Raw genomic sequence first — 20,296 nt, 5'->3', positions numbered from 1 at the left:
GGTGCTCCTGCAGGCATCCCTGTGTGCAGGTTTGATGTTTAACCTCACACTCAGTCTGATTATAAACCAGGATTAAACCGCTTCCCCCAAAGTAACACACACTGTGAAGAAGGATGGACACAGCTGAATGGACTGAGCAGCTCGAGCTCTGCTTCTGGTGCAGGCATAATCCCAGCCTCCAGAGAAACTGCCACAATTGATTACAAAGGTCAGATTTTGCAGCTCACCCCCGTGCAGCGTGGAGGGTGGCTCCCTGTCCTCCAGGGGCTTCCAGGTGCTCGAGCTGCTTTTTCAGCCTACAAGCTGAACTCACACTGTCAGCAGTGCCTGACACCAGACAACACCTCACCCCGGCTCTCTGCATTGCAGATTGTTCCATTTTCCACTGTCACCTGCTTTCGCCGCTTACCTCTCCACAGCCAGCAGAGCTGTGACAGTGCACTGACCCTTGGGTCGGACAGCTGTGATGATGTGTCTGTGTCAAGTTAGTGCACAATTCACAATTATTACGAAAAATTAAACTACTGAAAACCTGCTGACAATAACTTTACCACTTACATTTTAACCCTTTGCCTTTATCATTACACAGTGTTACATGAATTTACCAAACTGTTACCAACAGGTACAGCAGAACATCACTAAATCATATTTATAAACCTGAAGTTGCCTCCTCATTGCCTTCAGTTTTGCACAGCAGAGCAGGTGACACAGCAGAGCACCATAGGACACCTCCACTCGCCATGGCACAATGGGGCAGTGCAGCAGTGCCTCTTCCAGAGATGAAACAGCAGTAGGCCCCCACTGTGACACGTAACACAGCAGAAAGCACAGCCTCAAGAAACTCGAAAAGGTGGGGCTTAAGGAAAAAGCAGTTAAGTAGACTTCACCCTTAATTAAATCACATTGGAGGGGAAAAATAAGAACAGCATTAAAATGTCTCCAGAAGCAGAATTCATACAAAAGAAAAAGCATTCAAACATTTTTACAGTAGTTACTATCTTTACTCAATGGCACCAGATTTCAAGTGGTGATGTGAAAAAAAAAAAAAAGTATCAGTAACATTTTCAATTTTCCCTCAAAGTTATTCTAGAAGCAGAATTTCTACTTGCTGCTCAAAGGAAGAAGTGTGAGCTGAGTATCGATGAATCTATACATCTTCTGATTTGGTTTCATTCAGGAAGTAGAAAAGATTTCCCATACTCAAGTTATCTACATATTATGCCTACATATAAAAACAACGCGTGGATATATACACGTAATGCATACACACACCTGTATGTATGCACACAGCTGGCAGCAGGCAGCCGCTGCCCTCACACCACACCAGAACCTGCTTTAAGGCTTCGCAGTGCATCCATAAGGGACAAGACACAGGCAGTTGCTCTTGGTCTGAGCTGTAATTGTTCCACTTCGTGATCTACTGTTACATTTCTAGTTGTGCATGACAAAAATTTCAATAACTTAGCATTTGCTGTATAAAAACAATTCCAGAAACAGAACTCCCTCGTTCAAGGAGTGTCCCCACTCCCAGCCCCTTCCATTGCTTTCGCTAACTGATTACAGAATATAAATCACATCAGAAACAGCAAGCACACTCCTTAGCCTTAATCTATAATGACATGCATCAGGTCATTGTGAAGCGTGGCCTTCTTTGATTTCCTCATCTTCTCAATTGCCCTGAGGAGATCCTGCTGCTGCACAGGCCGAATTTCATCTTCATCACGGCTTCAGGATAGAGAAAGAAAATAAAACCAAGAGAGTCATTTGGGTGACGCATGGCACCAATTCAAATAAAGAGAAGTAATCTCTGAGAACAGCAGCTCTGACTCTGACCCAGCACTACCCTTAGAATGTGCTTCTGTCTGTGCATGCTGTCTACCTGCAAGCATGGAGATAAACAGAGGAACATAACAGAGTACAGTTCCGTGTGCACAAGAGCATTGTGTCACCAGCGTTTCAAACTGGTAGCACACACAGTGAAGAAGTGTTACTCTTGCTGGTTTTTGCCAGCTCAAGCTCGACGCCTTGGAACAAACAGTTCTATTTTGATGGTCAAAAAGAATAAGATAACTTATTTAGTTTTTTTGGTCGTATGGTGGCAGTTTGTCAAGAAGGAGAGGACCTCCTGTTTTCTGTCAATCAGGGAGAGGTTTGACAAAATTGCTATAATTTGCCAGTTATATCAGAAAACAAAACCTAATAACTGCTCGATATGTAGCACCAAGAGCCTTCCCACTTGCTGCTTCGCTACTGTAACAGAATAAAGGCACCTACTTCTCTTCTTCGCAGGCAGAATTAACATATTCCCTGACGCAGAGGAGCGCTGCATCCCGGCACATTTCTTTCAGATCGCTTCCTGAGAATCCATCAGTCTCTTTGGCAACCTGGAGGAGATCTACATGTCTGTCCACCTGTCCAGAAACAAGAGAAAAGAGCATGGAGATCCTGAAAACTTCACTTTGTTCTACAAGTACAATAAATGGTTGCCTCCAAGTATTTTTACCTACCCTAAGGCGGGGGTTTTTCCATCTTGCCTTTTTGAGAACTAAAAAGAAAATTATTTGATAAAGTCTGAACTTTCCCAGGTAACCAATTTCATTAAATGAAAGTGATGTTTCATCCGATAAATCTCTTAAGCATGAACAAGCAACCACATGTGAATCATCACACTGCTACCACCTGTTACTGACAAGGTTCCTGAGCAGTTTCGGAAGCCTGATGGCTGGAAAACAGTATCATAGAAATAACAACTTGGTTTCCCCAACACCCTCACAAGTTCCTTGCAACTCAAAATGAACGCCACCCAATGGATCCCCCTTCTTAGCCACAGCCTTTTTTAGTTTGTTTTTAACATTATTCAAGAGACAACATTTTATTTACATAAGCACTTGCTTTGACCAGTAATACAGCAAGGCAGGAAAAAGTTTACCTTTTGCTGTTGCCAGCTCTCAATGCAGAGTAAGAACTTCAAAAGCTGTTGGTCGAGTTAATGAACAACTAATCCTATTTTACACAACCATGAAAGAGGGAACTTAGAGGCAAAAGAACATCTCTAATCCCATGCACTGGATCAGACTGGACTCATTCTGGTCAAGACCTCATATTTATTCACCCAGTTTACAGCTCCTTCCAGCAGATTTTCCACTCAAGACACATTTTCCTTTCAAGAAGCTGGAGTGATGGAGTGATGGAGTGGACAAAGGCAATTGATGCCATCTGCCTGGACTTCTGCAAGGCCTTTGACATGGTCCCCCACCACATCCTTACCTCTAAATTGGAGAAGTACGGTTTTGAAGGGTGGACTACTCTGTGGATAAGGAATTGGTTGGAAGGTTGCAGCCAGAGGGCTGTGTTCAATGGTTCTATGCCCAGGTGGAGACCGATAATAAGCAGTGATCCTCAGGGGTCTGTCTTGGGACCAGTATTCTTTAACATCTTTACCAGTGACATAGATGATGGGATTGAGTGAACCCTCAGCAAGTTTGCTGATAACATTGAGCTGAAGGGTGCTGTTGATACAGCAGGAGTGAATGCCATCCAGAGGGACTCCGATCAACTTGAAAGGTGGACCCTTGATAAATTAATGAGGTTCAACAAAGCAAAGTGCAACGTTTTGCACTTGGTTTTAAGGGAATCCCAGATATGTACAGAGACTGGGAAAAGAACTCCTTAAGAATAGCCCTGCGGAGAAGGACTTAGGGGTTCTGGTTGATGACAAACTGAGCATGAGCCAGCAGTATGCTCCTGCAGCTCAAAAGGCCACTGGTACCCTAGGCTCCATCAGAAGAGGGGGGGCCAACAGGGACAGGGAGGTGACTGTCCCTCTCTACTCTGCCCTCATAAAGTCCCACCTGGAGTACTGCATCCAGGTATGGGACACCGCAAAAGCTCCATCTCTCTTGTGTTGGAGAGGGTCCAGAGGAGGGCCACAGAAATGATCAGAGGGCTGGAGCATCTCTCCTATGAAAACAGGCTGTAAGAAATGGGCTTTTTCAGCCTGGAGAAGAGAAGACTGTGGAAAGACTTTATTGCAGCCTTCCAAAATTTAAAAGGAATGTAGAAACTTGCGTTTCTAAACGCAAAATCAAGTTTTTACACAGGTACATAGTGATAGGATGAGGGGATTTTAAAGAAAAAGAGATTCACATTAGATGTCAGGGGGAAGTTCTTTACTATGAGAGTGGTGAGGTGATGGAACAGCTGCCCAGAGAGGCTGTGGGTGCCCTGTACCTGGAGGTGTTTAAGGCCGGGTTGGATGGGGCCCTAGGCAGCCTGATCCAGTACTTGATCTGGTGTCTATGGCAGGGAGGTTGGAATTGGATGACCTCTGAGGTCCCTTCTAACCCAAGCCATTCTATGATTCTAAGGTGTTAAGGCCAAAGCAGTCTAACCAAAAGACTGAGATTAAGGAGTGATTTCCAAGAGGGAGATAATTTCACAGAACTGGCTGCATGGTAGTAAAAGCAAAGCCTAGCTGTCTCTCAGTGCTCTGCTTTAAGCATGGCCCTACACACAAATATGGAAGCCCACAGGGCTCAGCTGGAGGAGCCACTCAGTTTGGCCATCAACAACTGGATGCAGCAGTGTAGCTGGCTAAGAAGAACCTGGAAACGGGGATGCTGTGCTGCAGGTACTGACAAGGATATCCCTTCAAGTCAGGAAGATGAAACAGTACTCTGAGACAGGAAGGGAAAATAGCTAGCATGCTTACAGCTGCCATGTGAAGGGCTGTCCAAAGCTTGTTCCCTGGATGGAAAGAAGCTAGGCTTGAGAGATCCTCCTCCTCCTCCAATGGAATAACCAGTGCAGGCTGATTTCTAACCCTGCCCCAGCAAGCATCATTTGCATAGCTGGGATTCCCTACCAAGTGCTTGATACACCTTATGCTCTTTCAAGGCCACATTCAGAAGCTATTTGAGGTTCCCCTTCAATGCCATAAGAGCAAGGTGCTTGAACTCACAGGCCCAGCATCCCAGGCAAAGGATCTGCACGAGTCTGATTGCATGCAAAGGCTGCCTGCAGTTACTGGGGAAGCCTGCTTGAAGGTCTGTTATTTGGCACATCTTCCTAACAACTCCTGAAAGGAGTAATGATTTGGAACCACAGTTTGCAAGAGGTTTAGTTTGTTTGATGTTTGCTGCAAATAGGTCAGATTTTCCTCCACAATTCCCTTGACTTTTAGCATCAGTTCAGTTTTTGCATTTATTGTCAACTGCCTTCCAGTCCAACACAAATGATCCCAAATGACCACCTGAAAAACAGCCCCTTCAATATCTGCCATTCATGATGACGAGCTGCAACTTTGAAGCCTCTTAAAAATATCATTTGTTATTAAAACCAACTGATTTTCTTTTAGAATATGCATGAACAGACCCCTTGCAACATTAACTTGATGAGAATTAATGCTGCAGCCTAAATTCTGTAAGATTCCTAGATGCACTCACTGCTACTTTTCTTTTCATGTTGTATGGGAACTGCTGAGTCACGGCCTGAACCTCTGATTGATCACCTGAGGTGAGCCATGAGTCAGCCAGAGGAGCACAGGTGAAGGCAATTCACCTGTGCTACCGGAAGGGGTGGAGCCAGGCTCCACCCCTCCTGGACCTATTTAAGAGCTGGCTACCAGAGGGGAAGGATCTCTTCTGGAGATCCTCCTCTTTGATATCTTCTAGTGAGCTCAACCCAAGGGTAAGCTCTTCTACTTATTCTCTTTTGTGATCCTTGTTTGCCTTACTCTTTTGATTATATTGCAATTATAACATCTTGGTTATACAGCTTTGCCTTACTCTTTTGATTATATTGCAATTATAACATCTTGGTTATACACATGTGCAACCCAGATGTGACAGGAATAATATATTCAATATATACAATATAATTTCTAAAAACACCCATAGTAGTTTTCCCAAAAGGAAGTATGAACTACGAATCACAGTGTTTCTTTCACTGATCAAAGCTATTTCCAATCATGGTTCACCTTTAGCTGCATCGTTAGTGAGATGAACACATCTTGTTTTAAGAAAAGAAAATGGGGACAGAAGTTATTTTCTTCACTGGCTTGCACTTAAACCAAGAGGGAAGTCTACTGCTTCAAACTGACGCCACACTTAAGAGAATGAAAGATTCCTAAGTTATAGGCAGGAATACTCAGGTAGATCTCTACCTTATCTCAAGAAAATCAATTACAAAGTATTTGCAACAACTCCAGAGCATGTGCTCATGACAACAGTTTTACAGTAAATTAACCATGAAGAGGAGTCTACTTACATTTTCATTTTTCAGAATTAGTTTCAAGATTGCTTCTCTTTGCTTCAGAGCCTTAAACAAAAGAGATTAAAGTTATTGGAAAACAAAAATAAACATAAACAACACCACATCAATCTTGCACTAAGTGGGCTTTTGGGTCTATTTCAGTGACAAAATCTGATCCCTCAAATGGGAGACATGAAAAACACAGGAAGGAAACCTATCTGACAGCAATTAGGGAAACCACTCAGCAAAATCTAGGGCACTCTGACTCCAGGAGCACACGCAGTTGAACACTTGAGCATACACATTTACACTAACTGTAGAGAAAGAGAAATGCACTACTGTGTTTAGTCTTACTTTGTCCTAAGTACAATCACCTGTCCCCAGGGATTTCCTATCATCTTTAACAGAAGGCCAGTTCCAATAAGATAGGTCTGGGAATAGGACTGTTTCAGTCTCTCAGTTTCTGCACAAAATGATAATTAAGCATATTACCATTCTTAGAAAGGAATGCTGACAACCACAACTGAGCCTTTTACAACAACACAAGACATTTTTGTACTGATATCATAAAGTGCTCAAGGCTACTGAAATACCTTGGAAGGGATGGCAATAGCAAAATATATAGAGAGGGTAACATTGTGACTGCTGGCCTAGTTGACACAGACCTTAACTTACTGCCCACTTGGTGTAAATTGTGGAGAATAAAAGCTAAAAGTTTCCCACATTGCTTGCTGTGCTCAAATATGGAAAGGCTTAATCAGAATGTAGGTTTTGATACCCTCTTCTCTCCTTCAAGTCTACGTATCACATATCCAGAAACTGATGTACCCCCAGTCTGGTTGTCACTCTGTCCCATAAAGCAGTGCACGCAGATTATTTTGTGCCTTTTGTGGTTGTTTACAAGTTAGAACTAAGATCTCCCGAAAAGGCAGCCTGTGAAGTAAGCTGCCTCTCACCTCAGCACCATTGCCTTTGAAGTTCTTTGTTTAATAAGTTGTTTTCTAAGATGCTGCTCCTGGTACAGACCTTCTGGCTCATGCCCTACCTGCAGCTGCCTGATAATCCCTCACGGAATTCAGTAACTGTGTTACCTTGCACTGTAGAGAAGACAGCTTATCAGAAAGAAGGCAAAACCTCAACAGCAAAGCTGCACTGGAAAACAGCATGGTATACTAGCATGAAGAGTGCCCAGTGCCAACTGCTGTGAGCAGAGATGGGATGTGCTCAGGTCTTATGCCAAGGACTTCCTTAAACTTCATAAAAATGCAGAAAATTAGTTTATTTTGTATTTATTTATCCCACAGCAAGGAAAGAGTGACTGAGTACAGCATCTAGATGAAAAAAATGGGCTGGAAACTCTCAGGACAGACAGATGGAGTTCTTTCAGGTAAAAGAACCAAGGAACTAGGTTTTTCTGGCAAACTCCACCCTAAAAGCAGAATTCTATAAGCTTCTAAAAACACTAAAAGCAGACCAGAACAGTACTCCATCTCTATCTCCTTGAAAAAATCAGCCAGATACGTGTCTTTTGGGGCTGATAGAGCACTTGCCTGTTGCTAGCCCCCAGGCATTGTTCCAGCAAAGCTGGCAGGACTTACGGGTTGATTGATATGAAAGCGAGTTGGCATCCTTCTCATGATTGCAGAGTCAAGGTCCTGAGGACGGTTGGTGGCTCCCATCACAATGACCTGCATACACAAAACAACAACGTAGCCTGATACCCAATTTTAAAAACATTTCCATACCGCAATTTCAGAACAAAAAATGTGACTCTTCCACTCTTTATCAAGAACATCAACATTTAAATAAACTACATGAGGCTTCTTGGTACAGATTTTTATGCCAGTCTGACACCCCTTGATCCCGAATTGAAAGTTCAAACACCGAGCAGTAACTCAGAAATTTCGACTATAGGCAATGGTCTGGAAGGGACTTGAAAGAAGATACGTTGATCAGGTATGAAAAATCTTTTCATTCTTTTGCAGTGTTTAAAAAAAAAAAAAAAAAAAAAAAAAGACAATTAGTTCTCTAGGAAAGACTAAATGGGCAGTTTTTACAAAGCGCTGAAGTGTTGTTTCCTTTTTACATTTAGAAAGCATTAAAAATCAAGCAGAACCCATATGCCTTCAGTATACCTGTGGTATACTTATAGCACACTGAAGGAGCAGTGCAGTAGATGTGTATAAGCCAAGTTCCACACAAGGAGAGCATTAACTCATTTGACTGGATTTCAGCTGTTAGCTTAAGGACAAATTTACTTCCCATTGACATCAATCTTGTATTCTCATTTGTTATTTTAAGTTATGTACATCGTAAACACCCAGTCACAACAGTGAAAAATGTCCAGAAAGTAAATTTCCTATCAATAGAGCTTCCTGACACCCTCCTGCTCCTTTGTCTGGGGTCACTGTTCCGCAACGAGCCCTGGCACCTCCTGCTTGCATCCTCTGCATCGGAGCCACCCTGCCACCTAGAGGCTTAAGTATGCGGTGGCAAACTGCTTCACAGAAAAAGCCCAAGGCTCACTTTTAGCTGGGGCTCAGGAAATCTCAATTACAGGTCTGTCTAGAAAGGGTTGTGCATGTAAATTCCATGGTCTTGCTTGTGTGCCCAATGCTTGCTGATGCAAGAGGCATCGCTGCATCCCTGCTGTGCTTCCCGAGGGTCTGTCAGGGCCCAGCATTACACTCGAGGTGGTTTTCCCTCTGCATCAGGGCTAGGAGCTTTCCCAGAACTGGCTTTGTCAAACACAGGCCCCTCCAAGAATGAATGCAGCAGCCAGGACTTGCAGCTTTGAGCAGAGCAGCCCCGTTTCCCAGGCACTGAGCCTTCAGTCCCTGCCAGACTCATGATGACAGCAGGTTCAAGCCAAAGCTGAAGATACTTTTCAGATGCAATCAGCGAAGGAACAAGTAATGCTCATTATGGTGATTTTACAATTTCCTCCTAACACTGGCAATTTTTTGTACAGTAATAAAAGCCAAATTTCATCCTTGTTCAAAGGAAATTTGTTTAACGAAAATCAGACAAGCAACCCAAACCTTCCAAGTAAACACTGGTATGGAACAAAGGAGCCCCATGAGCTGGCTGTCAGAAAAGCCACACATCAGAACCACAACCCAGGAATGTCAAAGGGAGGAGCCTGAAATACTGTACCATAAGAAAACACTCCCGAGAAACCTGAATCAATCCCAGTGTCACCAATCGTTTGCACTGCATTTTTATCCCTACGGCTCTCTGTCATGCAAAGGCATAGCAAGTAAGGGACAACAATAACTTGCTCAGGCTCAACATGCTGAGCTTGAGATGGGTAAGGCCACATATTGTCTTACTACACAGAACAACCTCACTTGCTACAGGAAGTTGCCACTAGATTGGAAAGCAGGTAACTAACATTCATGTACTACACAGAACTTGTGCGTGCAAGATCTTAGCTTACACTTAGGTGTTTGTACCATTAGTGATAAGCAAACACTCTGCTTAAAGCCTCTGCAATACCTACATTCATCATCTTTGGACCTGTTTTAAAAATCCACTGAAAAGCAGGTTTCAGTAAGCACAACCCAGAGAGCAGGAAGAGCCCATTTCGTAAAGAAAAAACTGATGGAGAGCTGAGAATCAGAATTCTTCCACAGTCAAATACAAATCTAAGAGGCTGAAAATTCAGTATTTAAAGAATAACCATCCTTTTCTAAAACCTTAAAATCACTGCTTCAGGTGACACCCCGGCAGCAGGCTCTCCTCTATGTGGCATCCAATTCATGTTCTTTATAAAGCATCAGCAGGTTTTGTACTTTTTCCCCCTCCTCTGAATCAGAATGTTTTCATAAAGATTATGGGAAGGGGGGAAAGCACAGAAGAACATGGGGTGGAGCCACATCTCCATTTAACAGAATTTATTTTGACCACAAAAAATTTAGGGAAGTTGATGTCTCAAAGATTAAGAATTTCAGTTTAATGCTTACTTAGAGCTAGTCTGATGCTCTTCTGGAAAGAAAATAACCTACCTGCAACTGAGGTGAATACTCTCATTTTTCATATCTTTCCTGAAATCGAAGATTCTATTTGCCTAACGAAAATTTCGTTGGCAACCTGTTTTTCCAAACAGTTCAAAATTCCAAATTTTGGCAGCCTGAGTTTTAAAGCTGCATTACTGAAACTTACAACACTTCTGAAAGTAGCAGCTCTAAATTAAAAACAAAACACATACAAAAACAGTATTCTGAAGAAGAAAAGTAATTCCTTAATATAATTCATCTCATTCCCATAACACATGGGTGTTCACGAACAGGTAGAGAAATTCTTTTTGCAGTTAATACATGCAATCTGTTACCCCTTCCCAAATGATCCAGCACACCACAGCTGGGATGACAGAATCCCACTGCTTTTCTCTCTGCTTACCTGGCAATTGTAATCTGTGTCCAGGCCATCCCACAGACTCATGAACTGAGCTTTCATCATAGCTGTTGCTTCATGGTCAGAGCTCGAACGACTTCGCAAGAAGGAATCTGTATTAAAGGATTCAGTAAAGTAGCAGACTTACAATCCTGCCGTTGAAACTACAGTTAGAGTTCTTGTATGCTGATGGCATACTCTGTCCTATTTCTAAAATAAATGCTGTCAACAAATGAATAATATTTCTTACAATGAAGAATACAGCAGAGGAGTCCTAGCACATTTTTAAGTGTATCTTTTATGTTACATCACATGTTACATACATGTGTAACTCCCACATCAGACTGTCCCAGATCTTAGCTCCTGGTTTTCACTTTCCCCAATTCATGGAAATTTAAATTTCCCCTTAATTTCTTATGTAGAGATGGAATCATTAGGAAACCCCAAAGCACAAGAGAACAGCAAGTTTCAGGACTGGCATGAATCAGGCTATGCACTTTGCTATGCAGAGCTCTGATTTTTTCAGAAGCCACCTAAACAACATCCACCAGGTAGGAAAAGGCACACTTTTCACACTTACAGGAAGGAAATAAACACATCTGAAGAAAGCAGACCCTTCATAAACATGAACTGGACAAAGCTTTGTCATGCTCTTTCTACAAACTGCACAATTCACTCTGTGAAGTGCCAGTGCTAGGAGAAAGAGCAGTTTCAAAGCTGCTCACAGTAACTTAAGCATGATAGCGGCAAGCCCAACTGCGTGGAACAACTGCACTTTTTCTGCTTTCCTATCTGGCGTTCCCATCCTATTTCACTAGCCTTATTAAATTACTATTCCCAAGCTTTTCTAATCCCATGTTTTATTGCCCATAAGGCTTTCCTAATTAGCCCAGCAAAAAATAAGCAGCAACTTGTTGTAATTTCCTGCACTAACACAAACAGAAACGCGATTTTTCCTGCTTTGCCAGGATTACTTTCCAATACCATATGTGTTGCTAAATCTTGCCTCATTACCATTCTTCCTAAGGAAAGGCTGGCAGTAGATCAATATAACCTTCAACTTGAACCCACAGTTCAACGGCACGCCGCTACTTACAAAGAGCACAGATTTTTACCTATTTCATCGATAAAAATGATGGACGGCTGGAGCTTGATAGCAAGGGAGAAGACAGCAGCAGCAAGTTTCTGAGACTCTCCATACCATTTGTCAGTCAGCGTTGAAGGCTGGAGGTTAATAAATCGACAACCTGCTTCCTTTGCCGTAGCTTTGGCGATCAAGGTTTTGCCACAACCAGGAGGGCCATAGAGAAGTACTCCTGAAAAAGCCATGGTGCTAATGTTCCCTGCTTGCAATGCAGAAAACACTCTTGGCACAACAGACATGAAAGTGCCTGGGATTGTATTTCATTCAAGTTTTAAGAGAGGAAACCAAGTTGCACAGTGTTCCATCAAATCAAACACATTTAAGATATCCTCATTGTAAGATTAAAACCAAGAACACACACAAAAATATATAGTGAAATTGAAAGAAGACATTAGTCTGAAAGATGAGTGCTTTATTACTGTGACTGCAAATGTTACATAGACTAGCAAATACACAGACTGCAAATGTTACAAGACTAAAAATCTACTTCTTACAAGCATTATGGTAGGCCTCATTAGTAGCTTCAAGTTCACTAAGAAAGCTTAGTACAGAGGGGTTAAAAACAAAAAGGAACCCACAAACATTTTAAACATATCATGCACAAATGAAGTGTGATGCTTCTCATTATTTTTAAACTTGCTGTGTTGAAAGAAATCACAGCAATGTTTTCCTAACACGGTTGTAAAGAAAATAAGAAAAAAAAAAAACAAAAAAACAGTAAAAACAGAGAAATAGTTTGTTTTTTTTCTGTTTATACAGTCGATGATCAGAAAAACAACTACTCTGAAAAGATGACTTCCTATTAACACTTGCTGCAAGCCACTAAGAAAACAGGGAGCTTGCCCTATACAGAAAGTATGCTTAAGAAAGATGAATAATTCTCCTCCCACTTATTAGATCATTAGAACAATTTTCCAGACAGTTTCAATTTGTGATTTAAGAGAGCATAGCCTTGAAAAAACTGAACCAGTTACAAAACTGTTTCATTTTCTTTCTCTTGGTACATAAAATTGAGAAAAGACAGCCACAGATACAGGCAGCAATTGGTTTCCAGAGAATTTTGGGAGGAGTATTAACAATAAAATTTGGCATTTTGTTCACAGAATCACAGAATCACCCGGGTTGGAAGGGAACTCAAGGATCATGTAGTTCCAACCCCCCTGCCTAGCAGGGCCACCAAACATAGACATTCAGATCAGGTTGCCCAGGACCCCGTCCAACCTGGCCTTAAACACGTCCAAGGATGGGGCATCCACAACCTCCCTGGGCAGCCCGTTCCAGGGCCTAACCACTCTCCTAGTAAAGAACTTCCCCCTAACATCCAACCTAAATCTTCCCTCCTTCAACACTACATGTTCAACACTACATGTTCAAATTCTGTGTGTTTTCAAGAAGCATACAGCAAATACAACCAGCTGCATTCTGGCACAGATAGTTCTGATCTACTCAATTGCCTCAATATTGTCCAGCTCAACTCCAGAGAGAATCAAGGGATCTCCAAAATAAAAATGATGTCTTTAATGACTGCAATTTCTAGGATTAGAACAGAGAGCTGTGAACAAGATCAGCTTAACGCAGTATTCACATTTGTGACTTGTGTTTTCATGATACTATAAAAAAAAACTAATAAAGCCTACAAAGTTGTACAGCAAAGGACAAAATGAGGTCTAAAAAAGACAAAGCTTCCATAATTTAGATGGTTAAAAATGCAAACTGTATAGATTAATGCATTAAGATGCATCATCAATAACTAAGAAGCAATTATCACTTCATAATTAATAAGAGCCATTCACTAGAATTTACTTTCATGGCAATAGAAGAGGGAAAACCAGAGGGTTTTCCCTGGCATCAGTCCAGTTATACTTTGGATAATTATCAGCCCACTTTCTCCTTCCTTTCTAAGTGATCCTAATGTGGGTTTTTTTTTGTAGCTTTTGTTTTTTAATATCAATACAGAAATTCATAACATATCCTTCCTACCTTTTGGTGGCTGTAAGAGCCTGGAGTTCTCAAACAAGTATTTCTTCTTGATGGGCAAGATGACAGTGTCTTTCAAATCTGTAATGATATCATCTAAGCCTGCAATATCATTCCAAGTTACCTGGTGTGGAAAAAACAGTATTAGAAGTGATTTTAGTCCCCACCAACAAAACATACCCAAAAATTTAAGTAGTGTTGGGCCTTCCAGAAAACAAAAAACCAACAAGAGATTAGAAGTTCTATTCCTAATGATGTTACTACAGTTTCAAATCACAGAATCACCTTCCGTGTATTTCCATAGACATATACATATGCAAAATAACGCCATCCAAAGAAAAAAAATTAACATCTTCCATGTCTGAAGTGCTTTACTAGGAATAAAATGGAAAAGTATTTCTTACATGCATGCTTAGTGGGTCGACGAGATGTGCAGCAATACTCATTTCATATTCAGAAAGCTTGACATTTTTCACTCCAATTTGCTTCATTAGCTTTTCAGCCTAAGGCATAGAACACCAAGAAAATTAGAGAGGGAAGTAGATAACTTAATTCAAAAATTAATTTTTAAAGGACTGCTACTTGGAGTCTGAAAGTTAGAAATACAAGCTTCTCAGTAAATCACATCTGAAAAGTGCCCAAATCCTTTAGAAGAAGGATTCTGCTGTTTCCAAATTACATGCTGTCACTTCAGTGAAACAATACTACTGCATCTGTGAGGAATCAATGTATTTTCAAGGAAAAGGGAAAAAAAAAAAACCAACGATGCACCAAAGCCAGATATTTTTTCTAAGCATTCACTGTTTTCTTTTTCCCACTTTAAAAAGAAGTCATTTGTTGTGGCAACATACTTTCGCAATTCGTTTTCTCTTTACGCTCAAACTTGAGGTTAGATCTGACATGCTTTTGGGATATTGCAACCTCTTACATAACAGCTGGCACCAGCACAGATTGTGAAAGCTGATTTTTAAAGGGAACCAATTTTTTTTACTGAAGATTTCATTTGAAAAAGGAAAAAAAAAAAACCATCAGAATTAGGTTGCTTAAAACCTAATTTGAATAGTTTGAATACGTGGAGACAGGCCTAACAAATAAATAAATAGATAGGTAGATAAATAAATATTGCAGTATTTGCTTCAGTACTTTCCAAAGGAAATGTTTAACATCGGGTACACAAAGGCACCTACACCTTTTCTAAAAGCATTAACACCCACGCGCACATCATTCCAGTCCATCATAAGGAACAAGGCTTCCCCTTTTTCCTCCCCTTTCCAGGGCATTTTGACTGCAACCAGGGGAAGAGACAAGCTACAGTTGCGCTTGAAAAAGCACTTGGACAGCAGCATTCCTCTTTGCTATGAGCTACTCCAGCCCTGCCTCTGCCATCAAGTTGCCAAAAAACAGTAGAGAACTAAGTTATTTCTGGTCAAGGACTTTAACAAGCAACCGAAAGCATTATTTAATGTGCTGCTGCTTAGCAAAGCTGCCGGAAACAGAAGAGACACTGGGACCACACGCTTGCAGATAGTTAGAGACCACCACACCATCATACCACACAGCTCTTTCACCACTATGAGCTAGAGATTTTAACTTGTTACAACAGCTCAGACCCTGTACTAAAATACACTTCCTGTTTTTCTATTATTCCACTCCCACAAGCTCTCTTTAATTACTTCATTGGCTATTCCTAGCCCAGTTTTCAGATTTCTCTGCCTGAACAGTAATGAATGAAACAGTGTTCTGCAAAAATACTTGCGAATAAAATCCTACCTGTTTCTGAGCTTCTACTTTTTGCTTTCTGGTGGGGTCGATGGCATCAACCATCCACTTAATGGTGAAGTATGTTACAGCACCAAATATTGTCAAACGGAAAATCAATCCGACCACTTCATTCCGGCTCAGGGGGCGTGAAAACGTTTCAGCGTGGACCATCCTGCCTCTCAATGCTAAATGCAAAGGAAAGAGGAAAAGAAGTTAAAGCTAAGAAAACACCTACTTTACATTTAAACACCTTTCTGTTTCCATGCAGATATCGAACCCAAAGTTCATGGAGTTACCAGGAAGTAACTTGACAGCAGCACAAAAAAGGTAGCAGAGACACGCGGGGCTGTAGGCAGTGACAGCATGGTTTCACTTCCACTTTCGGTAAGAAGAGAACAAAGGGCAACAATGAGCTGGGGCCTAGCTGGACCGATGGGAAGCAAAATGGTCCCAGCTTCAGTCTTAAGACATCTGTCTTCCTTTTGGCCGTGTAATACCTCCAAAGACAGACTACCTCGGTGCAAGATGCACATTCCCTTTAAGACTGAGACGTTACGTCTTTTCGAGCTAAGAATGCTATGTCACGGAGATGTAGTGATTACCTCACTTACACGGACAGCTGTGTTTCCTAAGAGGAAGCCGCAGGGAAAGTCGCCCAAACGCCACGCTGCAGAAAGATCCACAGCTTGCATTAATATCCCTTGGCAAGGGAACAGGCTGGACTGGCACACAGCTCCCAGGGGAAGGGCCGGCTACTGCCGGAGCTGAAGCCAGAAAGTGCAGCACCTTCAAGCGAGGGCAACTGAGAGGGAAAATTCTCCTTCAAACACAGAAAAAAAAAAACAAACCCTAAAAATCGGGCCCCCTCCGTCCTCCATCTACTTTCACCCAGCCGTGGGTTTCCTGCCCCGAAGCTCGCTGCAAGGGCAGCACCACCTCCAGCCGCCCCGGCTGACCGCCGGGCACGGCTCACTCCGCACACCCCGTCCATCCGCGCCGGGCTGGCGGCCCGCTCTCACACAGGGACGCACGCAGCACCGCGCCCGGATTCCCCGCAGCCCGGCTCCTCCCGCCCCGAGGACGCCCCCAGGCAGCGCGCTGGGCCCGGCCTTCAGGGCCGCGCCGCCCGCCCTGCCTTCCCGCAGCGCCGAGCGTACCGAGTACCGACGGTGCGGCCGCACTCCGGCCGCTCGCTGACCCGGCCCGGGGCCGTTCCGAGCGACGCGCAGCCGCAGCACGCTGGGAGCGGCTCGGAAGGAGGCGGCGGTGCGGCCCGGCTCGGAGCGGAGAAAGCCCACTTCCCGCTCCGGCCGGCTGCCGCCGCCGCGCACCAAGGTTCCGGCCGGCCCGGCTTCTCCTCGCGGGGCGGGCCTCGTCCTGCCCGCTAGGACTGCCGGGTGTGCGGGGTGCCGCGCGCGGATGGCGATACGTAGCGGTACCGGCGGAGGAGGGCGGCTGTGCTCTGCGGGGCTGAGGTTGAGCTGCACCGCGCCGTACGTTGGAGAAACTCGCCGTTCTTCCTGCACTTCCCGGCCCCCAGACTCTCAGCTTTTTACGGCTGTTCATCACTTCTATCGCTATTTATTAGTCTGTGCAACTCTCAGGTAGCACGTCACCGAGGCCGTCTGTGGCCGTGGTGTGCTGAAGTGCAACCAATGACACACACACATAAATCTCCACAAATGGATGCGTTCATATTAAAGAGTAAGAAATGGCCAAAAGATATTTAACCAAGAACACATGTTTAACGAGTGGTTCAGCTTCCAGACTGTTCTCAGTCACTCTGTGGCTAGAGCAGTCTCTGTGGAACTCCTAACATTTCTACAGCAAAGAGATGTCTTTGTAAATTGGAGGGACTGTTTGGAGGGGACCTTGGAAGGTCCCACATCAGGGTGCAGTTGGGGAGCACAGAGCACAACTGCAGCTGTGCTTTCGCTCAGAGGTGGTACACAGGCCCAGTGACCCAAAGCTCGCCATAGCTGGCTGATTGTGGGTGCTACAGGGATTCACCAGGACTAAAATGATCTACATTTAAGAATAAACCAGTACTTTTAATAAGAGATAACAAGAAAGCACTCCCACTTTCAACTTGCACAGTATTGAAATAATAACTTAGAATAATACGTATTATCAGGAAAATGTCCATATAAAGGCCAAAACAATTGATCTTTCTAATGAATATGATCACTTGGATGTTTTATCAACTTGCCTTTTGTTGTCTTCAACCCTTCTGCTCTTGCAGCAATGCCTTCTACTCCTGGCTTTTTCTGAGATAGAGCCTGATGACTTTTATTCTTACCTGTGATTCATATATTGTTCAAGGGCTCACTAACAAAACTGCACCAGCTCACTTGGGAACCTGCTTGGGTTTTCAAGAGCTGTTAGCATTTCATACAATCTTATCTTCACTACAGGGCATTTTTAATCATCATCCCTTGTACAAAAATGCAGGAGTTCCTTCACCTACACCCTACAAACAAGTCTACTGAGCTTTCTCGTGGCCGCAGCAGCTACTCCTATTTAACTCCTCTCAGATAAAGAATGTGATAGAAAATTTCCTTCCTGCAGTGCATCTGCTTAGTGCTGATACCTGAGCACACTGCAGTGACCCAGGTGGAACAGACCTGCCCCATAGAAACCATCCATCATCACATCGGTGATGCATGGTGCTTTCATCATTAAATCCACACACACACACAAAAAATACTCCAGTTCTCAAAATGATTGGGATTTTACCAGAATACCAGGCCAGCAGTTTTTGCTTGGTTCCAACTTCCTGGGCCTACACTGAAGAAAAAAAAAAAAAGTTTGAAATAACTTTAGCTTCTTCAGGAGTACTGGAGGTTACCTTTTGTTGTCCTATGTGCAGTACATCTCCCAAAAAGGAAATGTATTTAATCAGGAAACAAATGTGTCCATATCTAAATTGATTTACAGAAAGCCCTCTTGCTTCTGCCGCTTCTCCAGTCTTTAATGGTAAATAAGATGTAGATATGTATACACTATATATATATATATATATATATATATATATGGTAAATAACTATATATATATAACTATATATATATATGGTAAATAAGATGATAGCTGTTATTAACTTGAGGCTCACAGAGGTTCTTGTATTGCCCTTCTTGAATAGGAAAAGAACAATCGTTTCACTGTGGGCATTTCATGTACTAGAAAAATGCTGTTGTGTTTGAATCACTGGTGCTGTAGGAAAATATTTAGGACCCTTGTTTTTTCTCCCACTCTTAAAAAATGACATCTGTTTTGTTGCAATTAAGGATAAATGCAAACACGCATGCATGTAATAAAAACTTGAAACCAACATTTTCTCACTGCTATTCGACAGCTGTAGCATGAACGCTTGAAAGAAATACTCTGCTGAAAAGTGCATTAAATTTTTTTAATAGGAGATACAATTTTTTTTACAGAAGTCAAACAGGATCAGGTTGAAGGTGAGGTTAGTGCTTTTGGTTTATATTGTATGGAATCAATTGGGCCAAAATTTCTCATAATAGGGAGAGATTACTATTTCTTGAACAAATATTTCTTAAAAGCAGTGGGATATACTGAATTCATTCTGCTCTACTAAATACACTTTCAAAGCCTTTATGTTTTGAGCTGAAGGCTCAACACTAGGACTTGCTCTCAAACCTAATCTGACAAATGCCTCTGCACCTCTTACATCACTGGACTTTACCCTGTTTACACAGAACTGTTCACTGCTAGTTTTGCTTTGCCATCACTGAGGACATGTGAGCTCAAATTCTAACATTTCAAATCCAAAGTATGGATGACGTGGTTCATCTCCAGAAGATTGTAGCTCCTCAATATGGCACGAGGAGGTCCTAGTGGGACCTATAGGGACCTAGCATGGTTTGAAAACTCAGAGGGGTTATGATAAAGGCCACATAGTGGTTGTTTTGCTTTTGACTGCTGAGTGCTTTGCCAATAAATATTATTTTTGGTGAACTTCAGTGTCCAGTGGCTGCAGGCAATCAGGTCTCCTTCAGTGATGTGAACAGGAGCAAGATGGGAAAGAACTGGCATGCTAAAAGCAAAAGCATCTGTGGTGGCTAGAAGTAGGAAGGGGTTATTGTTGGCTGTGAACAACAAAACATCAAAATGGTGTAGGTATGAAAGGAGATCAGTGGAAAGCAAGGCAAAGTACATGGAAAGACCAAGGTGAGTGATGGGGAAACAAAACAAAACAAAACAGGAGGAAAGGGGATGCTTGGAAACACTCTTGATAACTGCAAAGTTTTTTTTCCACAAAAACTCTGCTGGGCTTCAGCAACTTGTATACCAAAGACTTCAGGCACCAGAGATTACATTTGCAGCCAGTTCTTTCAAGAATTTCTCCTCTCTCCCCTTAAACCCATGAAAACTTTTGGCACCTATAGCATTTTGTGCCAAAGTTCTCCAATTTAACTTCATGGATTTGTTAGAGCAGGTCTAGAGGAGCATCAGTGAAGATGTCCAGAGGGCTGGTGCACCTCTCCTTTGAAGACAGGCTGAGAGAGTTAGGGTTGTTCTGCCTGGAGAGGAGAAGGCTTCAGGGAGACTTTCTAGTACCTAAAAAAATGGGCTAGAGGAAAGCTGAGGACAAATTCTTTGTCAGGGGATGTAGGGATAGGACAAGATGGCATGGTTTCGAACTAAGAGAGGGGAGATTTAGGTAAAACACTGGGAGGAAATTACGTACTCAGTGGTGAGGCCCTGGAACAGACTGCCCAGAGAAGTTGTGGATGCCCCATCCCTGG

At 42.7% G+C, this 20,296-nt stretch overlaps 1 protein-coding gene across 3 annotated transcripts; it reads right to left on the bottom strand.

The window, feature by feature from the left end:
* Positions 1-554: 554 nt before the first annotated feature.
* On the bottom strand, positions 555-16,789 carry ATAD1 (ATPase family AAA domain containing 1). Of its 3 annotated transcripts, none has more exons than XM_042862662.1 (11): positions 16,687-16,737; positions 16,132-16,349; positions 15,539-15,714; positions 14,173-14,271; positions 13,772-13,892; positions 11,763-11,963; positions 10,654-10,760; positions 7,851-7,940; positions 6,268-6,318; positions 2,275-2,411; positions 555-1,725 (listed from the first exon to the last, which is right to left on the bottom strand). In XM_042862662.1, the coding sequence occupies exons 3-11, from the start codon at positions 15,698-15,700 to the stop codon at positions 1,605-1,607; spliced, it is 1,089 nt and encodes a 362-aa protein (XP_042718596.1). In that variant the 5' UTR covers positions 15,701-15,714; positions 16,132-16,349; positions 16,687-16,737; the 3' UTR covers positions 555-1,604. The 3 variants fall into 3 exon arrangements, with proteins under 3 accessions (XP_042718596.1, XP_042718597.1, XP_042718595.1); XM_042862663.1 differs by having other exon boundaries at positions 16,141-16,349; XM_042862661.1 differs by lacking the exon at positions 16,132-16,349 and having other exon boundaries at positions 16,687-16,789.
* Positions 16,790-20,296: the final 3,507 nt, after the last annotated feature.

Source organism: Lagopus leucura, unplaced genomic scaffold, assembly GCF_019238085.1.
Source record: "Lagopus leucura isolate 7727_CA_CO unplaced genomic scaffold, USGS_WTPT01 Super-Scaffold_739, whole genome shotgun sequence".
NCBI lineage: Eukaryota > Metazoa > Chordata > Aves > Galliformes > Phasianidae > Lagopus > Lagopus leucura.
This window is presented reverse-complemented; position numbering and strand designations above follow the sequence as displayed.